Raw genomic sequence first — 18,536 nt, 5'->3', positions numbered from 1 at the left:
TACTAATTAAATTCAACTCAAAATTATGCATTTGGAAGTACATAATATAATATTTATTAAATTTAACACGGTTATATATTAAAATCTACAAAATTATATATTGTAATTATATCTATACATCAAGTTCATTCGATTTATGCTAATTTATCTTAGATTAATTTAGAGCCTGAATTAATTTAAATTTTTAAAATATAGCCAAAGAAATATTAGAATTAAATTAGGTTTAAAAAAAACTCGAGTGGATTCGGTCTATGTATATTTTTTTTTAAGTTAGAAGTGAGATTCGAATTCGAAATTTTTAGATGAGGATAAGAAGACTATACTATTTGAATTATAGCTACATTTCTCGAGTTAAATCTTAAAATGGTCCCTAAAATTGGCGTCGTGAACTAAAATCGTCCTTGAGATTCCAATTGCCCTAATTACATCATTGAAATTGACAAAAGTGCATCATATTGGTCTCTGACTCATTTTCCATTAACGACATGATGACATGGCTTGATGACGTGGGTTGTTAGTGACATGTGTCACTCCATGATTTAACCACGTGACATGCTGCTGTGGATGATTGTGCCACGTGTCACAATGCTATTTGGCCACGTGTCCGTTTGTACCACGTATCACAACAGTATTCGTCCACGTGTCGTTTATTATGTCATCATTATAAATGCACCAAATTAGTCCATCACTTTACATTAAATGACTCATTTTAGTGTCTGAAATTGAATGTCGTGTACTAAACTAGTTCCTTCACCACTTTTTTCTCAATTTTTTAAATTTAAAATTTTTAATATCTTAGATGCACTAATTTCAATTCTATTTTTTCATATATTATTTAAATACAAGTGCTTTCATAAAAATTTTTAAGATTTTAGTTTTAATTATATATATTTTTTATAATAATTTAACATTGGTATATTTTGTAATATATAAGTATGTTATTATAAAAAAAGAATTATATGATTGATTAGACACATTTTTCATTAAAAAATATGTATTTTTAACAAGAAATCAAGAATTAAAATAAACATTTTTTTGGTTCTTATGAAATACATGTTTCTGTTGTGTGTAAATGGACTAGACTGAAGGCACTTCAAGCACTCTCACTATCATTTTCGACCTTTTCAATCTAGATGAAAGAGGTCGGAGATGGTAGTGAGAGTGCTTAAAATGTCTTCACATCAACTTCAAGACGGCGATTAAGGGTATCTGCAAGAGAAAAAATATTTTATAAAAACACTTGTATTTGAATAATATGTGAAAAAATAAAATTGAAATTAATGCATTCAAAGATATTGAGGATTTGGAATTTATAGGAAAAAAAGGAGAAAAAATGGTAAAGAAACTAATTTGGTGCACGACATTCAATTTTAGGGATTAAAATGAGTCACTTAATGCAAAGTGACTAAGTGAGGGACTAATTTGGTGTATCTACAATAATGATATAATGGATGACACGTGGACGAATACTGTTGCGACACATGGTACAAACAGACATGTGACCAAATAGCATTGTGACATGTAGCACAACCATCCACATCAGCATGCCACGTGTCACTAGTCACCACATCATCATACTATTACATGTGGCCAAACTATGGAGTGACACGTCCACGTCATCAAGTCATGTCATCACGTCGTTATAGGCCAGGAACTAACATGATGTATTTTTATCAATCTCAAAGACATAATTAGTACAATTAAAATCTTTAAGACAATTTTAATACATGATGTCATTCTCAAAGACCATTTTAGAGTTTAACTCACATTTCTCGTCTCAACTATAATTCATAGTTTCATACAACTGAATTTGGGTCGACAAACCCAAGCCCAAGATTTTATTTCTATTTTTATATTTTCCAGTTTTGGGTTTTGTTTTTTAATTTTTAAATCCATCAAGTAAAATACAAAAATAGCTTCCTATCAAGGCCCACATTACGGCCTTGTACGGCCCAAACCCAAACACAGCAGCCATCTCTTGTACACTTGTCATTCATTTCTCGTGCTCCTCCACGCGACGGTAACAGCCACAGCTCCGACGACATTGCACCACTCATCTCCAACGACTCACTAACTCTGAGCTCCGAAGAATTCGCATTTTCCAACACCATACAGCCACCATGGATGGTATTCCAGCTCATCTCACTCACTTCATGATTTCTTCTGTTTTCAAAGTTTCTTTTGATTCAACTCGGTTGAGCTCGGAAGTAGTTCATAGTGTTCTGTTAATTTTCGATTTAGCTTCATATAAACGTGGGGAAAGTTTCAAATTTTCATGTATTATAGCGAGCGAGTTTCATGATAAACATGTATATTTGTGTTTCAGTTGATTCACAGCCAACTATGGAAGAAACGATTCTGGTGGGCGATGACCTGATGATGGGTCCACCGTCACCTGTTGTGCCACCTGAAATCGCATCCCATGTTCTCCGCGGTGTTGATTTGTGTGATGGAATCCTCAAGAACCTGTTTTTGTGTAAGCTTTCTTCTTTGCATGTTACTTGCTTGATTAAATGTCTATAAGCTTTTTGTGTTTCGCTTCATTTGTTGTAACTTAGACTGGAAGATAAAGGACTTAGGCAATGAATGCAGTGGTAATTAAGAAGAATTATAAAGTATGTGTAACTTAGGACCATCAGCTTGCGATTTTATGGGACTAAAGTGGAGTTAAAATGTGTATCAATATTGCCTCCATTATTAATATCTATTGGGTCTGAAGAAACTGGAGGGGCAATGATCTTAAAATTAAATAAGTTCCAAGCAACTGATAAATCCTCATGGTTTGTGTTGTTTGTCCCCTATGGTTAGTATTAGATGCCTGTTAAAACGTTGTCTTTTCTGGATATTTGATAAGCTTCATTTGAAACTTGTTAGGCTTGCAAATCAATGACATTGAACCATTCTGCCAGGATGAGCTTGCTCTTTATAAACAATGTGCTGAAAGAAGGGTGAGACGATTGCCATATATTACAGATATATTTTTCTTTGTTTTTCCATCCTTCTTTTCCATCTTACACCCAACTCATACTGTCATTATTGTGGATGGAGTTCTGGGAAGTGTATTTAATTGTTAATGTATCTTCTTTGTTTTTTCTCGTTGGGTTAAAAAATGCAGGACAAGGAGATTAGGAATCGTCTTCAAGAAAGTGAGCGGAAATTGGGCTCATCAATGCCTTTCGATGAAGCCAAGGAGAGAGTTACCCAGCTTGAGAAAGAAGTTACGTCATTGGATAGGTACATTAAAGAGTAGTCACCAATCTAAGGACCTTGGTTTCATGCATTTGCATAAATTAGACTCTATATAGTTGTATTAAAGCTACAATCATTAGTGTCTATTGGTTGCATTTTAATCGGCCGTGTTTATCTTTCTTTCTCTGTCATTGAGCATTCAAAATAAATATTGGATGCATGATTTTACGAATACAATGTAGAAATTCTTGAAGTATCAGTTTCTTATATTCTTGTATTTCATGCTTAGGCGCCTCATTCTTGCTAGTGGAGTTGAAGGCATGGAAGGTTTTCGCCAAAGATGGAGTTTACATGGCCGCTTAACTGATACCAAGTAATGTTTCTCATCCATTATTGTTGTGTTGTCAAGTATAGCTTGTTTGCCATTTTTAAGTTATTTGATTAAGATTATGACTTGGTTATTGAATTTATGGTTTACGATTACACTTACGCTTCTCAATTTATAGAAAAACTCATTTTAGAAGATTCCTTTTCCAAACATAAATGATTCTTTGTAAGTACATTTTTTAATTTCAACTTCTTCATATCTTCAACAAATTATTTCTAATCAATCTGATTACATGAGTATTTAATCTAGTGGCCTCTGCCCTTGCCATTGCTAAACTTGTGGAGCTAATAGCCAATAAGATTATTTGATAAGTTTATCACTCAGACGTCAGTGCCATCATCATCAGTTCGTGTTGCTTCTTGTTACTTTTCAATTATGTGCTTGCTTGGGTTTACTTGTTCATTTTATTTTGTTATGTACGGATTTGATGCAGGAAAAGGTTGGAGTCCTTAAAGCAGGGAATAGATAGCAGAAAATGAGGATGGTCCATTAGGGAATCAGCAACAGAAATTTGGTTCCTAGATGAAGGTTGAACCTGCATTATGGTGGCACCTTGTTATATGCATCCATCCAAATCTTTTAGAAATATGGTATTCCTATTATTTGTTGTCATAGATTTAACGATGTATGTATTTTGGTGCCCTCGATAGTCAACATTTTCATTCTACCTGTGCTCCCTCTACTTTCTAAGGAAATAGTCACATTATATCTAATGCGATCAACTTAGAACTCTATGCTATATATTTGTTAGGTTTGTACCAAAGATATCATTTCCTTCTGACAGGATTTCAGAAATGCATGATTTTAGGCTTTAGTTAGTTTAGCTTTTAACCATTACAGATTTTATTTTATTTTCAAACTGACATCATTCAAAATTACTGTAGTTTGATATGTGCGAGAAGACACTAGACAATGTATACCTTCGCTCTTCCGGTTGAATGAATACTAGTCTTGCGAGTAATTTAGATTAGTCTGTGATCTTCTTTTAAAACTGAAAATGACTCTAATTGATGGTCCACTTTATCATACATTGATCTCTGAATTTGTGAAAAAATTTACGTAACGAAAAGTCAAACCTCCTAACTTTTAATTCCAGCATTGTTAGATGTTGCGGTTTGGATTGGCTTTGGAAAAGTTTAGATCCTAACTACTAGCTTGAAAGAAATTGAAGAATTCTGTGCTTGCCTTCTAATCAGTTTTATGTCAAAAGCTGCTGTACGTGGCATATACATTGCATTTCTTTTGGTTTGGTTGAGAGTGAATACGCGCAACAAGGATCCCCAAAATTCCCTTTGAACTCTGTTTCTGTTCATGTCCTGAACTTCTGTTTCACAGTAAACATTCTACACAATCAATTTGGTCACTGATGTGGCCCTTATACCTGTTATTCAACAAGATTCTTAAGACAGAAGACGAAAGAGAATTGAAAGGAGATAATTTGAGTGCCATAGATCCCTGCATTCACCAAGTAACAATAACGTAGAGTCCCATCTTCCCTCCTTACGCCGCTCGCGCTTTGTTGATGTAAGTGCATGTGATTCTGGCTGATATCTTTTTCTTTATCTATCAGACTGCTATTATTTTACCGTTGATTTTGTCTTCTAATCGTGCTTATGGGTACCACATGTAAACCAAATATATACATGGGATTATGGCCTTGCTTGTGCCTCGATGGTTTTGAAAACTATTGGTGTCAACGACCGTGATATTCAAGCACTGGCTGAGCTATGCTGCACTAATAGGTCTTTCCCACTATAAGAAGCTTGAAACTCCTAGTTGCTATGTTATATGAAATGCTTGTAGTCCTAGATGACATATAAACATGAGTATGTCTACTGAAGGAAGTAAAATTGTGATTTTTTAACAGGGTAAACTGTCTATGGTAGGCACACACAACTATATGTTGGACTCACTATATTCAACACAAAGTTGAGAGTGTGCACCATAGGATTATGCCTATACAAGTACCTTTCTAGTCTTCCTCTCCTTCCCTTTGCTCTGTCCAATTGAAAACTATTGAAAATCTTAGAATGTTAATCAGGTGCAGGATTTCTTAGTATATTCACATTATCTTTTGGACCAACCTGTGACCAAATGGTCTATGCCTAGATACATACATTTTCTAGACTAGATACATAGAAAAAGAAAAATTGTATTTCATTTTTGTGTCGGGTTCTGTTATTCAAAATTGAAGTTTCCATTTGCTGATAATCATACTAAAACTAAATGCCTTTCCTTTGAACATTGTTTCTGCAGTGTCTGGACAGTTGATTTGGCATATTTGTTGCAGAAGTTTTTTGTTGCATTTTCCTATTTCACTGTAACATTTGGTGCAAACCCAAACTTTTCTGTTGAATCCTTTTACAAGGTGATTCTCTAGCTCAATAAAGTAGTTCATGCTCTTTATTTTTGAATAAATCCCAGCTTATGAATAGTTTTCCAAATATCAGTTTAAGTTTCCAGAGATTTGATTACTTCTATTTGAGGACCACTTGTTATAATCTTTCCAAAAGCATGTTGATATTCCAAAAATTTCAGGGACAAATAATGAGCTTTTATCCTAATTTTATCTTTGTACACTTAAGTCTTTGTAGTAAGATGAATCTAAGAGATGAGTTTTTCTTTGATAGTGATTTGGATGAGTTAAAATATACTAGTACTACAATAAATTTATCAAAGCTTACATTGTCTTGAAGTACACCATTGATTGCTATATAGTTAAGTTTGACAGCAAGGTGGATTTGTTTTGCCTAAGATGTTTCCACGCTTGGCTAAATGCCTCTTTGAAACTTGTGATAAATGTTGTGTAGGAGGAATTGCCTGATAATCTATTCAGACTAGATATGCTATTTCAAAAGGCAGTGGAGTCTGGAATTGACATACAGGTCTGTTGTGAGTGTTGTCCTTGTCTTTACTGGATCCCTTCAGTTTTGGTTTTAAGAGAATTTCTGTGATTCACTCCTATTGGAGAAGAAAAGAAGTTTTAGGATCATTTATTTCTATTAATGGTTTATTGTTATACTTAGATTTACAAGAACTAGTTGAATGGTGGGAAATTAGTTGCACTTTTAATAAGAATAGGAAAATGAAAGTGGTGTTTTTATCACAAAAAAAACAATAAAAAATAAAGTTGTGTATAATGCCAGATTTGTTGGACTTGAGGAAACTAACAACTAGATACATTTTATTCACTAGCAACTTTGTCATTTATTTATAATATTTAGTGAGCAAACCTTTCCATCGTTTTGCAGTGTAGATCAATTAGTGGAAGAGAGATTTCCATTCCCATATTGTCAGGGAAATATATTGCTATTGCATTAGTTGACCAAAGCAAATTGAGGTACAGGTTTCTTCTTATATGTTCTGTTCTTTTTTGGCTTCAATACTTAATTGATGATAGCTTTTCAACATTGACATACTCCACGTTCTTACCAACTTTTTACATAGTTCCTGTGGTAAACCAAGTTTATTCATTTGATACCATCCTTTTTAGAAGAAATTTGTCACTCCAATTGCATTATAACACGTTTTTTGTTCATAACTTCTTCCTTGATCACGTCATTATTCTCACTGGAAAAGTGCAATTCAATCTGCATCTGGAAAGTTTCTGTTTTAGTCATGTATTGCAAGATGATGTTCATGTTCCTGAAGTTTCCAGCAATAACCCTGGCTATACTGGTGAGCACTGAAATTTCAGCTTTGCATTACTTGTGTGCATTTTCAAATGTATTGTTTCTGTTGAAGTTGCCAGCATACTTTCCCCCACACATGTAATTAGCATTTATTTTATTTAAATATTTAACATCTTCAGTGTTTTGTTATCTTCTAGATGGTATTTTACCATCTAATATTCAGTCCTCAAAATATCAATGCTGCTACAGTTGTGCAGTAAAGTTTTTTCCAGTTTGAGTGATACTTTACTGTCACATATAAAGCTTGAAGCACTTCTCAATATTTCATCTACCTAGGTTGAATCCTATGGTTTACATCTTTTCTCATTTTCCCATCATTTTGATGATGAACCTTAGGAGCTTAAACTGTATGCCTGGGAGTATGGTATAATCCTCAATTTTCACTGCTAAGCTAGAATTAGGATGCCTCTTGTTGAACCTACATTTTAATGTGCTTCTAAAACTGTAGTTTGATATGTGTGAGAAGACACTAGACAATGTATACCTTCGCTCTTCCGGTTGAATGAATACTAGTCTTGCGAGTAATTTAGATTAGTCTGTGATCTTCTTTTAAAACCGAAAATGACTCTAATTGATGGTCCACTTTATCATACAAGATCAATCAGTTAATAAAAAAAAATTGGACCCTCCTCACTCTTCGGTCCCAGACAATAAGACATTTGCAATATTAACAATGAGTCATCTTATCAAAACTTTTGATAGTGGGTGCAACCAAGGACAACAGTTGTCTCGTGCACGTAAACACAGGACATGTCACGTGGTCAGATGCATGTTGTTCAATCTAGACCAATAAAAACGCCACAAAAAACATCAAAATTGGCTCTATTCGGAAACCAGACCCGGGACCCCTCCTCCTCCAGCAAGTTAGATCCAAAACCCACCACGCAGGCCACAGCTTTTCCCATCTAAGCCCTTCCCCAAAGTCAATCTCATTGTTTGTTTATGCCAACGTTGTCTCTCACCCCACTATTTTGCTCTGTTGAACCTTCGGATCACACACCCCATTTAATGTCCATGCTCTGTATCCTCCAACAAAATAATAAAATCATGTGCAACTGCCATCGCCAACCACATTATAGAATATAAGCACCAACCAAGTGAAATGTCGAGCCCATCACATGCTACGCCATTACTTGTCATCAAGTTTAATTATCAACGTTGGTTGCCATTTAAGGCTCTTAAATAGTATAAAGAGGAGATGAAAATTTAATCAACTACAGGTGCAAATTAATAGATAAAAAAGAGGGAGAAATGATTAAATTTCGTGCAACTATATTATTAATTATAACTGTACTTTTGTTCACATCTGCTCCTACCATGATTAATAATAATCAATGGGAGTCTCGGGACAACTCTCATCCGATACAGCTTCTTTAGTAAAAGGTGGGGGTACAAAGGGTGGGGTTGTGCACCTTAGCAATGCCCAATTCACACCTTGAAAAAATGGGTGGTTCTTGATAGGGGAAGCCCCCATTATTGACCCAAGCCTCCTTCCGGGGTCCTTAACCAATAGCTGTGAGATAAGGTCCTTTGCCGTGGCTGGCACGCTGGGTTCCTTTGGGAACTCCAATGCTCGAGCCACGATGTTTGCTAGGGTTAGCTCATTGTCCATGCCTCTAAAGGGTGTCACACCATAAAACAATTCAAATATAAATATCCCTAAGGTCCACCAGTCGACGGCACTACCGTGTCCCTCACCGGACACAATCTCCGGGGCCAGGTACTCGTGGGTCCCAACAAATGACATGGACCGGACGTCGATGGGCTCGGCGACGAACTCGGGCCCACCACGATGGCCTTGCTTCTTCTTCTTTCGCTTGCGCTTTGGGTGAAAACATGACACCGCGGGGACTATACAGTTTGGTAGTATGCATGAGGACGATGTGAATTGGGAGGATTCAGTGTGGAGATCCTTTTGTAGGAATATATGAGGAGAGTTCTTTTGATCAGAGATGATCTGAGCCGTTGCTGTGGAGTCATCACATTTTAAGGAGAGGTCAAAGTCAGTGAGCATGATGTGGCCGTCAGATCGAACCAACACGTTCTCTGGCTTGAGATCACGGTAGACTATCCCCAACATGTGAAGGTATTCAAGTGCCACCAACACCTCTGAGGCGTAGAACCTGTGAATTAAACAACAATGGAGATATGAAGGGTGGAATTAGTTATAGCATTGAATTAAATTTGGTATATTGTAATCTTAGTAAGTATTTTGGATATGAAGATATTGCTCGACGTACATTTGGCATATCTATATCTATATATCTATATCTATATCTATATTGGCTGTAGGGGACGATTATTGGCCAACATGACACAGTGTGCACAAGAATATTGGTTGTTAGGCCTACGGAAAGGATCAACCAAAGGAGACATCAATTATCTTGCTGTACTCTAATAAGGGTGACGTGACCTACTCTACTGCTTAATCGCAACCACCTCTTATAGGACCAGATGCTCTTCAATTCAATTTTTTATTTCACAGTAAAGATTTACACTTGTACACAATTGAATTTTTCAATCGAGGGGATTCATGCTCTTTCTTTTATCCTTCTAGGATATTGATTGAATATTATAGAATACTTGTCTAAAATATTATGTTCATTATCATACCAATAGCAACTATTGTCGGGTTGTAAGACAAGATAAATTTATTGGCTTTTGAATTTTCATATGTTGCATAATATCTTTCGGACAATGATAATGTCCTCTAAAAGAAGAAAATGAGAATAAATTCGAAAAGTTTTGATGCCTCAAATAAGACGAAAAATAATGGCACCAAATCAAAATTTGGAGAATAATCTTCCCATTCCATCAAACATGTCATATTCTTATTTTTAAAGTAATGTTCTTGAAGATCGTTACTTACATGAAAGGACAGACTTTAATTTTGCTACCATTAGTATAGACGTAGGGTTTATTAATTTTTTTTTTCCTTTCTTAAATCTTAATGCTACGTAAGAGGCATCTAAAGTCGGAAAAAAGCTTCACGAAACGGACAATTAGTTATGAGACACTAATTTTCTTTAAAGAATGTCATGTATCTATTACGTTTGTGTACACTTATTTTATACATCTATTTTTATATTAAAAATAGTTGATAAAAAGTAAGTAAAGATAAAAAAAATTCTTTTTATATCATTAAAAAATACCAAAAAAGATATACATAAAAGTAATGCAAACATCATTTCTTACTTTCTTTATCCCCATAAACCAGGAACAAGAAGGAAGAAGCAAAAGCAAATTAACTACGTTACGTTAGTGAAAGCGCATTTTTATAATAAATGAAAACAAAACCAAATGTCTGGTTTATGAACTCTAGAAACCAGATTCAGGAGAAACATGTCCCAATCAAAGAATTAAGGGAGCACTTCGAGATTAACCTCTCATTAAAATTAAATAAATTAGATCGCCAGAAATCCTGCAAAAATTTATGCAATCAAAGATTATTTTATATCACTCAGTTGATGCCCGGATATCCTTGCATTTTATATGAACATGGTAGTATTTCCCAACCTCAAATAACGTCGAATATGAAGATTTTAGTAAAAATATTAATAAATAGCATTTCATTTTTTAATTGCAACTTTTAAGGACACCCTAACCTATATACTACTAGTAGTAATTAATCTCGCCAAAAAAGGAAAACATATCAATTAAGGAAAGGAAAATTTGTGATTTGCGATAGTCCTTAATTTACTGCAGTGCACATAAATAGAAAGCAGGTTAATTACTACGTACCACTCCACCGCTAGTAGTAGTACTACAGTAAAAATTGAGCTATTCCTTTAGCTAATTAGCTTGTATGGTGAGTGACACTAATATAGGGGGTGGATTTGACTTTTAAAAGCAGCAATTTTACCTAAATTATAGGCACATGCCAAGAATGATGATCCAATTATTATTGTTTAACGAAACACACGTGGTGGCTCAGACAAATCACGGAATCGAACGGGTTAAAGTGAGCATAAGCTGGAAAGCCTTGTCAAAAATTAATTGCACGTTGACCTACCCATCATTATGCTTATGCACAACCCTCATCTCTTTTTACTTTTTCATTTTATATATTTAGTTTATTTTTAAAAGAGTTTACACTGAACTAACGCAGCTAGCCCGTGAATGATTATTACTATGTAACTTTATCAGTCAATGGGCACTAACTTAAGTTCTGTCATGGTCATAGAAAAATTGTACCTATACCCAAACAAAAATTGTGTTTGCTTATACATTGTACTGCTATTGTTATATAAAACATAACAAAAACTTAATCCTCTTTTGCCTATTGCAAAGTTAATACTTACTTAGGTGCATCTAGAATTTGATGAGCTAATTCATGTTTTGTAGTCTAACATAAGAAAAAAATACTAATAAAATACGTGGCCTGAAAATAGAATAATGGTATAACACTAGCACAATCTATTACTTTTTATCGTAATTAGTTAATAATATTTAAAAATATTAGTTAAAAATATAACATTAAATTACTAAATTTAAACTATTAGACTGCTAATTTAAAATACTGATTAATATAAATTAAAATTGTTGATCTACTTGAAATTTTTTATTTTATAATTGAAAACAATAAAATACTTAAAATGCTTCCAAAATTATTAACTATATGGTAGATTAAAAATGAGGAGTATTTTTTCTAAGAAATGAAAGTGTTAGAAGTGTTTTTTTGATTAAATGAAAGATGGTGGGAATAGAGAAGGGCGGAGAAAGAATGTTCCGGCGATTGAGAAATGATGGGGACATAAGGTGGGTCCCATCCCACAGACAGAACGACAGTGCGGGGGAAGGGGGTTGGATGATCCATCACTTTCATCGTCGGTTAGGACTAATCATAACGGTTCAAGATTCCCCTAAGCTAGCTAGCTAGCTAGGCACGCCAACACCGGATCCCACTCCCTCCGCTTCCACTTCCCACTCTCATACTCACTCTCTCACACACACAATCATTAACAGCAACAACAAACAGTACGATTACTACGCAGTTAGTTACACAAGGAATTGAGAAAGCAGTGATGAGTGTACTTACCTGACGGCGCCTTCGTTGAACCGTTTGTTTGCCTGGCGCTGCCGGAGAACGTGGAGGTCGCCGCCGGGGCAGAACTCTGTGAGGAGGCACAACCATTTAGGTGCTTCGATGGCGCCGTAAAGCGTCGGCAAAAAAGGATGGTCCAATAACTCCAGAATTTCCCTTTCTGTCCTCGCTCTCCCTTCCTTGCTCCTGCTAGCTAGCTCCTTCTTGTCCATCACCTTCGCCGCGAACGTTACGTCGGAGGAGGGCTTCAGCTCCGCCAGGTACACGGAGCTGATGTCGCCGGAGCCGAGGCGCCGGGAGAAGACGAGGTCGGACGGGAGGAGGATGCGACCGCCGGAGGAGGCGGAGTCGTCGTCAGAGGATCGGATCCGGTGGATTGCGGACCAGCGGGGGTCAGAGGAAGGGGCGTGGGGCTTTGTCGGAGGGAGAGGGATGCGGGCGGAGGTGGAGGCCGTGAGTGTGGTGGTTTCGGAGCCGAAGCTTGTGCTGCGCTTGATGTCGGCGGTGGTTGTGGTGGTGGCCGTGGAGGCGAAGCTGAGTGACTGGAGGTCGTCGGCGAGATCGTCCTGCCACGGCGGCGGTGCTGGTGGTGGCGGTGGGTCCATTGGAGTGTTATTGAGAGTGTTGGGGGGTTTAATTTGTTATTATATATACGAGAGGGGGGAATGAGGAAAGTGGAAGGATGAAAAATAGTTGAAATAACGGGGTTGGGTTTGGTGGTGGAGTGAGTTTTATGAGTTGAATCCCATTTTGGCCCCTGAAATTTTCGAGGGGCCTAAATTTGGACCCCAAAATTTATAGTTACCCAATTAAAACCCTCAAATATTGAATCGTGACTCACGTTTGCCCGTGTCGATAGTTCTGTTAACGGAACGCTGATGTGGCACGTTAAGTCGCCAGCGTGTGTATCCATGTGTCATACAGCTTGCCAGGGTGGATTCTTGATGAGTGAATGAGGTGGCTAAGTTTGAATCAACTCAATTTAACCCCTCCATAGATGATAAAACCCTAATTTGCAGCCCTCCTTTCCGAATACGGTGAAGACTGTGCTGGAGAAATGATGAGTTCTCAGGAACCCATGAGAATGTGATCGTGTAGAACTCACTGCAGCTTGGCTTCCTGACATCCCCATCCCCATCCCCAACCTTCCCCTTTTCCTTCCCCTTCCCCATCCCTATCCCCATCCCCATCCCCATCCCCTTCTCATTCTCCTTCTCCTTCCCCTTCATCTTCTAATTAAACGGGTCATGCAACTAGCTTCATTCCAAAGCATCCAACTCGTCTATCTCAGACCGAAAAATCCTTTCAAAATTTTTTACTATCAACGACCACCACTGCAAACAAAAAAGAAATGGCAAATTTAATAACAAAATCCCTGAAATCAATAAAATCTCGAACACTACTCTTTTCACTCTCATCATCGCTCTCACACTGTCCGCTGCTCAACCTCCATCGCGCAGCACCAACAATCAACCGCCTCTGACTCTTCCTCCTCTTCCGTCTTCACCTTCTCATCTAGCAACGACAACAACAACAGCCAAAACATATATGTGAAAGGAAAAGGAAAATGTTGGGGAAAGCAGAAGGGGAAGGGAAAGGGGGAGGGAAAGGGGAAGGTTGGAAAAGTAGAAGAGGAAGGAAAGGAGAAGGAGTTGGGGATGGGGAAGGGGAAGGGAAAGGGGTTGGGGATGGGGATGGGGAAGGGAAAAGGGAAAGTTAGGGATAGGGATGTGAATGGAACAGATTGAGAATTGGGGGAGGGGGGTGGTTCTACGCTAAGGAAAAGGAGAAGGGGTTGGGGATGGGAAGGTGAAGGTGAAGGGGAAGGGAAAGGGGACGAGGATGGGGATGGGGAAGGAGGGCTGCAAATTAGAATTTTATCATCTATGGAGGGGTTAAATTGAGTTAATTCAAATTTTGCCACATCATTCACTCATCACACATCCACGCTGGCGACTTAACGTGCCACATCAGCGTTCCGTTAACAAAACTATCGACAAGGGCAAACGTGAGTCACGATTCAATATTTGAGGGTTTTAATTGGGTAACTATAAATTTTGGGGTCCAAATTTAGGCCCCTTAAAAATTTCAGGGGCCAAAATGGGATTCAACTCGAGTTTTATACACTACAGTCTACAGTTGATGGCTCTGAAGATAAACGAGGAAAACGGAGAAGAGAGAATGGAATGCACTTTGGGCTACGAGTATGAGTATGAGTATGGGATCTCTCATTGGCCCATGTTTCTCCCCGTTATGCCACTGCTTCCATATACTTGTGCTTTTCTCTTCAATGCACAACAAACAACCCATGGGGCTCAACTAAATTAGCTTAATACCTTCAATATGCAATTAAATTATACCTATTCGTCTATTACATGGCTTTGTTTTTTTATTTTTGTCACCGTTATCCAAAATCAAGACACACCAAATTTAAATTTTATATAAAATAAAATGAATTAAATACGTAAAATATGAAATAGTAGCAAGATTTTAATTATAAAATTATCTGATATAATAAAAAATTTATAAAATGAATTAACTCATTTAAAATTATAATATTAAAAAAATTTTAAAATTAAATTGAGATTCTAAACTATATTAATTTGATTAACTTAATTTAAGAATCGTACCTGTCTAATTTTTCTCTAAGAATAATGTTCTTACCACCCAAAAAAAGTAAGAGCTTATTGAATAAAACCCAAAATAGTCCATGACAATTATCTCGAAAGACAACGAGGTCCTTAACAAAAAAAAATCTAACCTGGCCCCTGACAATTACCTCAAAAGGATAACGAGGCTTCTGTGCCAAAAAAAATCCAGGTTGTATTTTTTGGCACATGGGTTAATCAATCCAAAAAAATATCAGGGATCGAATTGGGTGTTTTTTTTTCTTGGGGATCTCGTTGTCCTTTCGAGGTAATTGTCAGGGGCCGGATGGGGTATTTACTCGAGTTTATTTGGTGATATTCTCGAAAAACATCTTTTACAAAAATAAAAATAATTTTATGTTTGGATATCTCATGTAAAATTTTTTTTTATTTATTAATTATGCTTGGGTAAAATAAAATAAGTACTTTTTTGTTCATTTATTATGTGAAAAATATTTTTTTAAAACAACAAAATCTTTTAAAAAAAATAAATTATAATTTTTCAAAAAAAAATATTTTATTTATTTTTTTAAGGTTTTTACTTTTATTATTAAAAATTTGTCAAACATACTAAAAAATAAAAAAAAATTTCATTAAAATTTTTTTTTATTGATTTAATAACACCTAAACAGAAACTAAATGGGATCGGAAGAAATTCTTTTGTTTTTTTTTTTGTAAGAAGTATTTAACTCCTACCCAACTAATTCAAAAGTTAAGATACTAAGATAGGGTAATATTGAAGTATGTATAAAATTAGTTTTATTGTAAGCAAGGTACCCACACCATAATTTTTTTTTCCAAAGAAACCTCTATCTATGGTATTAAATTTTATGTTCCATTATGTCAATTATGGTATTCATTATTTAGTGGGTGGGACGTATATCATAATGTAATGAAAGCCGCTAACTACTTGCATAATGCAGACAGATCTTTATCGCAAAGTGAACACTAAGAGAAGGTTCCAATTCTAATTAATGTGCAACATGCATGACCTGGGACATGATTTCCCTTTTAGATTGAGAAGATCATTGTTATAATGTTATCCCATGCATTATATTATACTATATTCTAATTTTCTTTTATATGATAGAACCTCAAAAGCTATGGTAGCTATCATGAGCCATGTCTAAATTGATGACCCCTCTCTCAAGTCTCTCTTTTCATGTCATTTGGCAATTTTACACATTAATCAATCGTCACCCACAAAAGACAACCACTCAAAACCAAATGATCCAATCCAACTTAACATGGCCCAAGCACATCAAAGTCTTCATGATGGCCTCACCATTATTATTATTATTATCATCATTATTGTGTTAAGTATAACGCGGATATAGTTAATTACTACTAATGCAATCTCAGTTTGATTTAGTACAAGCTAATAATAGGTCTAGGTTTTTTGTTTTTGTTCACATAGCCGTTTCCTTCTTGTAGAAAAACACAATAGGAAGAAAAAGCTAGTTGTCGCATAAATTTTATTCTTATTGATTTGTTTTGTTTGTATGTCTTCAATCTTCGCGGTCAATTTTCTTCAATAATTAAGAATTTGGTTTGGATATAAATTATAAACAGTCACTTTCTGGTACTAATTGGCACGTTGATCAAGCAGATGATATGAAGCCCATGTGATGCTGTCACATAGATTAAGCATCCAGCTTACTTAACCAATTAAAATTCTAGATTTTGATTTATGGAACTGAGAGAGGTCGACAGAGTAGCCAATAAATTGAGGTTAGTTAGACAAATTATTTTAGTACTACTAATTACTATAGAATTTTAGATACGGTTATACTTATTCATAGCTTGACGATTCAACGCTAATTATATGTGTATACAATCTTGGAAATACTTGAGCAATACGTAAGAACGGAATTGATGAGAAACATGCATTTATCTTCACAAATATTTCAGAAGACAACCATTAGTAAAGTACGAATTGATCAGAAAACTGGCAAGTGCCAACATAGCTAATCTATAATCACTTTACACATTTGAAAAATTTTGAGAATCAATTCACACATTTTTTAATTTAGAAATTAAGATGCAAATGATATAATCATATAAAGTTCACAAGAGTATAATTAACCCCATATTATTATGACACATGCCATGATTTCAAAGTTGATTAAGGTCCCAGGGTGAACTAAATCTCAAGGAAAGGAAACCAGACCCTAGAAAAAAGGAGAGAAGGGAAGACATTTGGCTCATGTCTGAACTGAAATCACTATTATTTCGCACAATTATCTACGGGAATAATATTTTCGTGTACAACATTAATCAGCCTTTAATAATATTTAATTATTTTTTTATTGAAACATATTCTTATTTTTTAGATACATATCTATAATTAAACTTAATTTAAATATTAAAAACAAAAATTTCTCTAACTTCTTATCCACTTCATATAGTTAATCATTGTGACTTTGTTTTTTTTACGTAATTTCACATAACAAATATGATTTGTTATTCCTTCTTTTACGTAACATGCACACTGCATTAGTGAAATAGAAACGATACAGGTACCTTGAATTTTCTCACTGAATCTGCTCATGAAGTTGTCGCTCTCCACGCTCAGCTGAAGCACCCTCTCGTCTTCATCGGTGAAAGGTAGCACCGCCTTCCACACATGTGCTTAATTAGTTTGTTAAGAAATATCATGTTCAACATCTTTAATTATATTTAAAAATAAACATAAAAAATCTATTCTTATTTAATTGGAACAAAGTTGATCATATTTGATTTTATTAATAGAGTTGTTACAAATAAAATATTTTGTACTTAATTAGTTTGAGTAAAGAAGAAAAAAAAAGTAAAGAAGCAAAAAAAATCTAGAGTCTAAGTAAGAAGATGTAGATGGTATGTTCATAAATACTGTATTTTTTTTTTCAATTATAACACATTTAATAGTATGATGTTATATACAAAATATTTTTGAAACACATCCATTAATTTTTTTATTTTTGATTCGATAAAATGCATCTAATGTTTATTATTGAATTATTATTAGTTGGATTTTTTTCGATACTTATTTGAACATTAACGTTTTCAAAATTATTATAATCAATAATTAATTTAAGTTTTCGATTATGAATAAAAAAAATCTAACATATATTATCATAGTATTTGTTAGAATTTTTATTACTTGTTTGAGCATTAGTATTTTTATTCATTTTAATTTTTTTTATTGATGTTATTATTTGGTATTTTAGGTAATGGTTAAAATTAGTTTATTTCCTAAATTTATTATACATACAAAACAATACAATCGAACTAAAAATATTTTTAGAACACATCCAAAAATTTATCAAATAAATTTAAAATTACACAATAAAATGTCGTATCTCATTTCATTATTAGTTGACATAACATGTATCAACATGCATATGTTCAGTGCGGTGAAGATACACCTATATCTTTTCTTATTCAAATGCTATAAACACAAGAAAATAGCACAAGATGTTTTTTTTGTCTTACTGATTCAAAATGTTTAACTAATATGGACACTTCGTTATTAATTTGCATATAACTTAATTAAAAACTATTTTTTCTTTTCCTAATATTATAATGACCATTAT

At 34.9% G+C, this 18,536-nt stretch overlaps 3 protein-coding genes across 4 annotated transcripts; 2 read left to right on the top strand and 1 right to left on the bottom strand.

The window, feature by feature from the left end:
• Positions 1-1,985: 1,985 nt before the first annotated feature.
• On the top strand, positions 1,986-4,391 carry LOC130944742 (uncharacterized). Its single transcript, XM_057873239.1, has 6 exons — positions 1,986-2,127; positions 2,327-2,476; positions 2,875-2,948; positions 3,116-3,234; positions 3,479-3,562; positions 4,011-4,391. The coding sequence occupies exons 1-6, from the start codon at positions 2,121-2,123 to the stop codon at positions 4,054-4,056; spliced, it is 480 nt and encodes a 159-aa protein (XP_057729222.1). The 5' UTR covers positions 1,986-2,120; the 3' UTR covers positions 4,057-4,391.
• Positions 4,083-9,870, top strand: LOC130944741 (guanylyl cyclase 1-like). 2 transcript variants are annotated; one of them, XM_057873237.1, is made up of 6 exons: positions 4,083-4,167; positions 4,974-5,319; positions 5,834-5,945; positions 6,388-6,462; positions 6,829-7,255; positions 7,407-8,438. In XM_057873237.1, the coding sequence occupies exons 2-6, from the start codon at positions 5,249-5,251 to the stop codon at positions 7,484-7,486; spliced, it is 765 nt and encodes a 254-aa protein (XP_057729220.1). In that variant the 5' UTR covers positions 4,083-4,167; positions 4,974-5,248; the 3' UTR covers positions 7,487-8,438. The 2 variants fall into 2 exon arrangements, with proteins under 2 accessions (XP_057729220.1, XP_057729221.1); XM_057873238.1 differs by lacking the exons at positions 4,083-4,167; positions 7,407-8,438 and adding an exon at positions 9,562-9,870 and having other exon boundaries at positions 5,054-5,319.
• LOC130944740 (serine/threonine-protein kinase D6PKL1) lies at positions 8,530-13,002 on the bottom strand. Its single transcript, XM_057873236.1, has 2 exons — positions 12,308-13,002; positions 8,530-9,392 (listed from the first exon to the last, which is right to left on the bottom strand). The coding sequence occupies exons 1-2, from the start codon at positions 12,916-12,918 to the stop codon at positions 8,591-8,593; spliced, it is 1,413 nt and encodes a 470-aa protein (XP_057729219.1). The 5' UTR covers positions 12,919-13,002; the 3' UTR covers positions 8,530-8,590.
• Between the last annotated feature and the right edge of the window lie 5,534 nt (positions 13,003-18,536).

Source organism: Arachis stenosperma, chromosome 8, assembly GCF_014773155.1.
Source record: "Arachis stenosperma cultivar V10309 chromosome 8, arast.V10309.gnm1.PFL2, whole genome shotgun sequence".
Lineage (NCBI taxonomy): Eukaryota > Viridiplantae > Streptophyta > Magnoliopsida > Fabales > Fabaceae > Arachis > Arachis stenosperma.
Note: the sequence above shows the minus strand (reverse complement) of the source record. Positions and strands in the feature narration are given on the sequence as shown.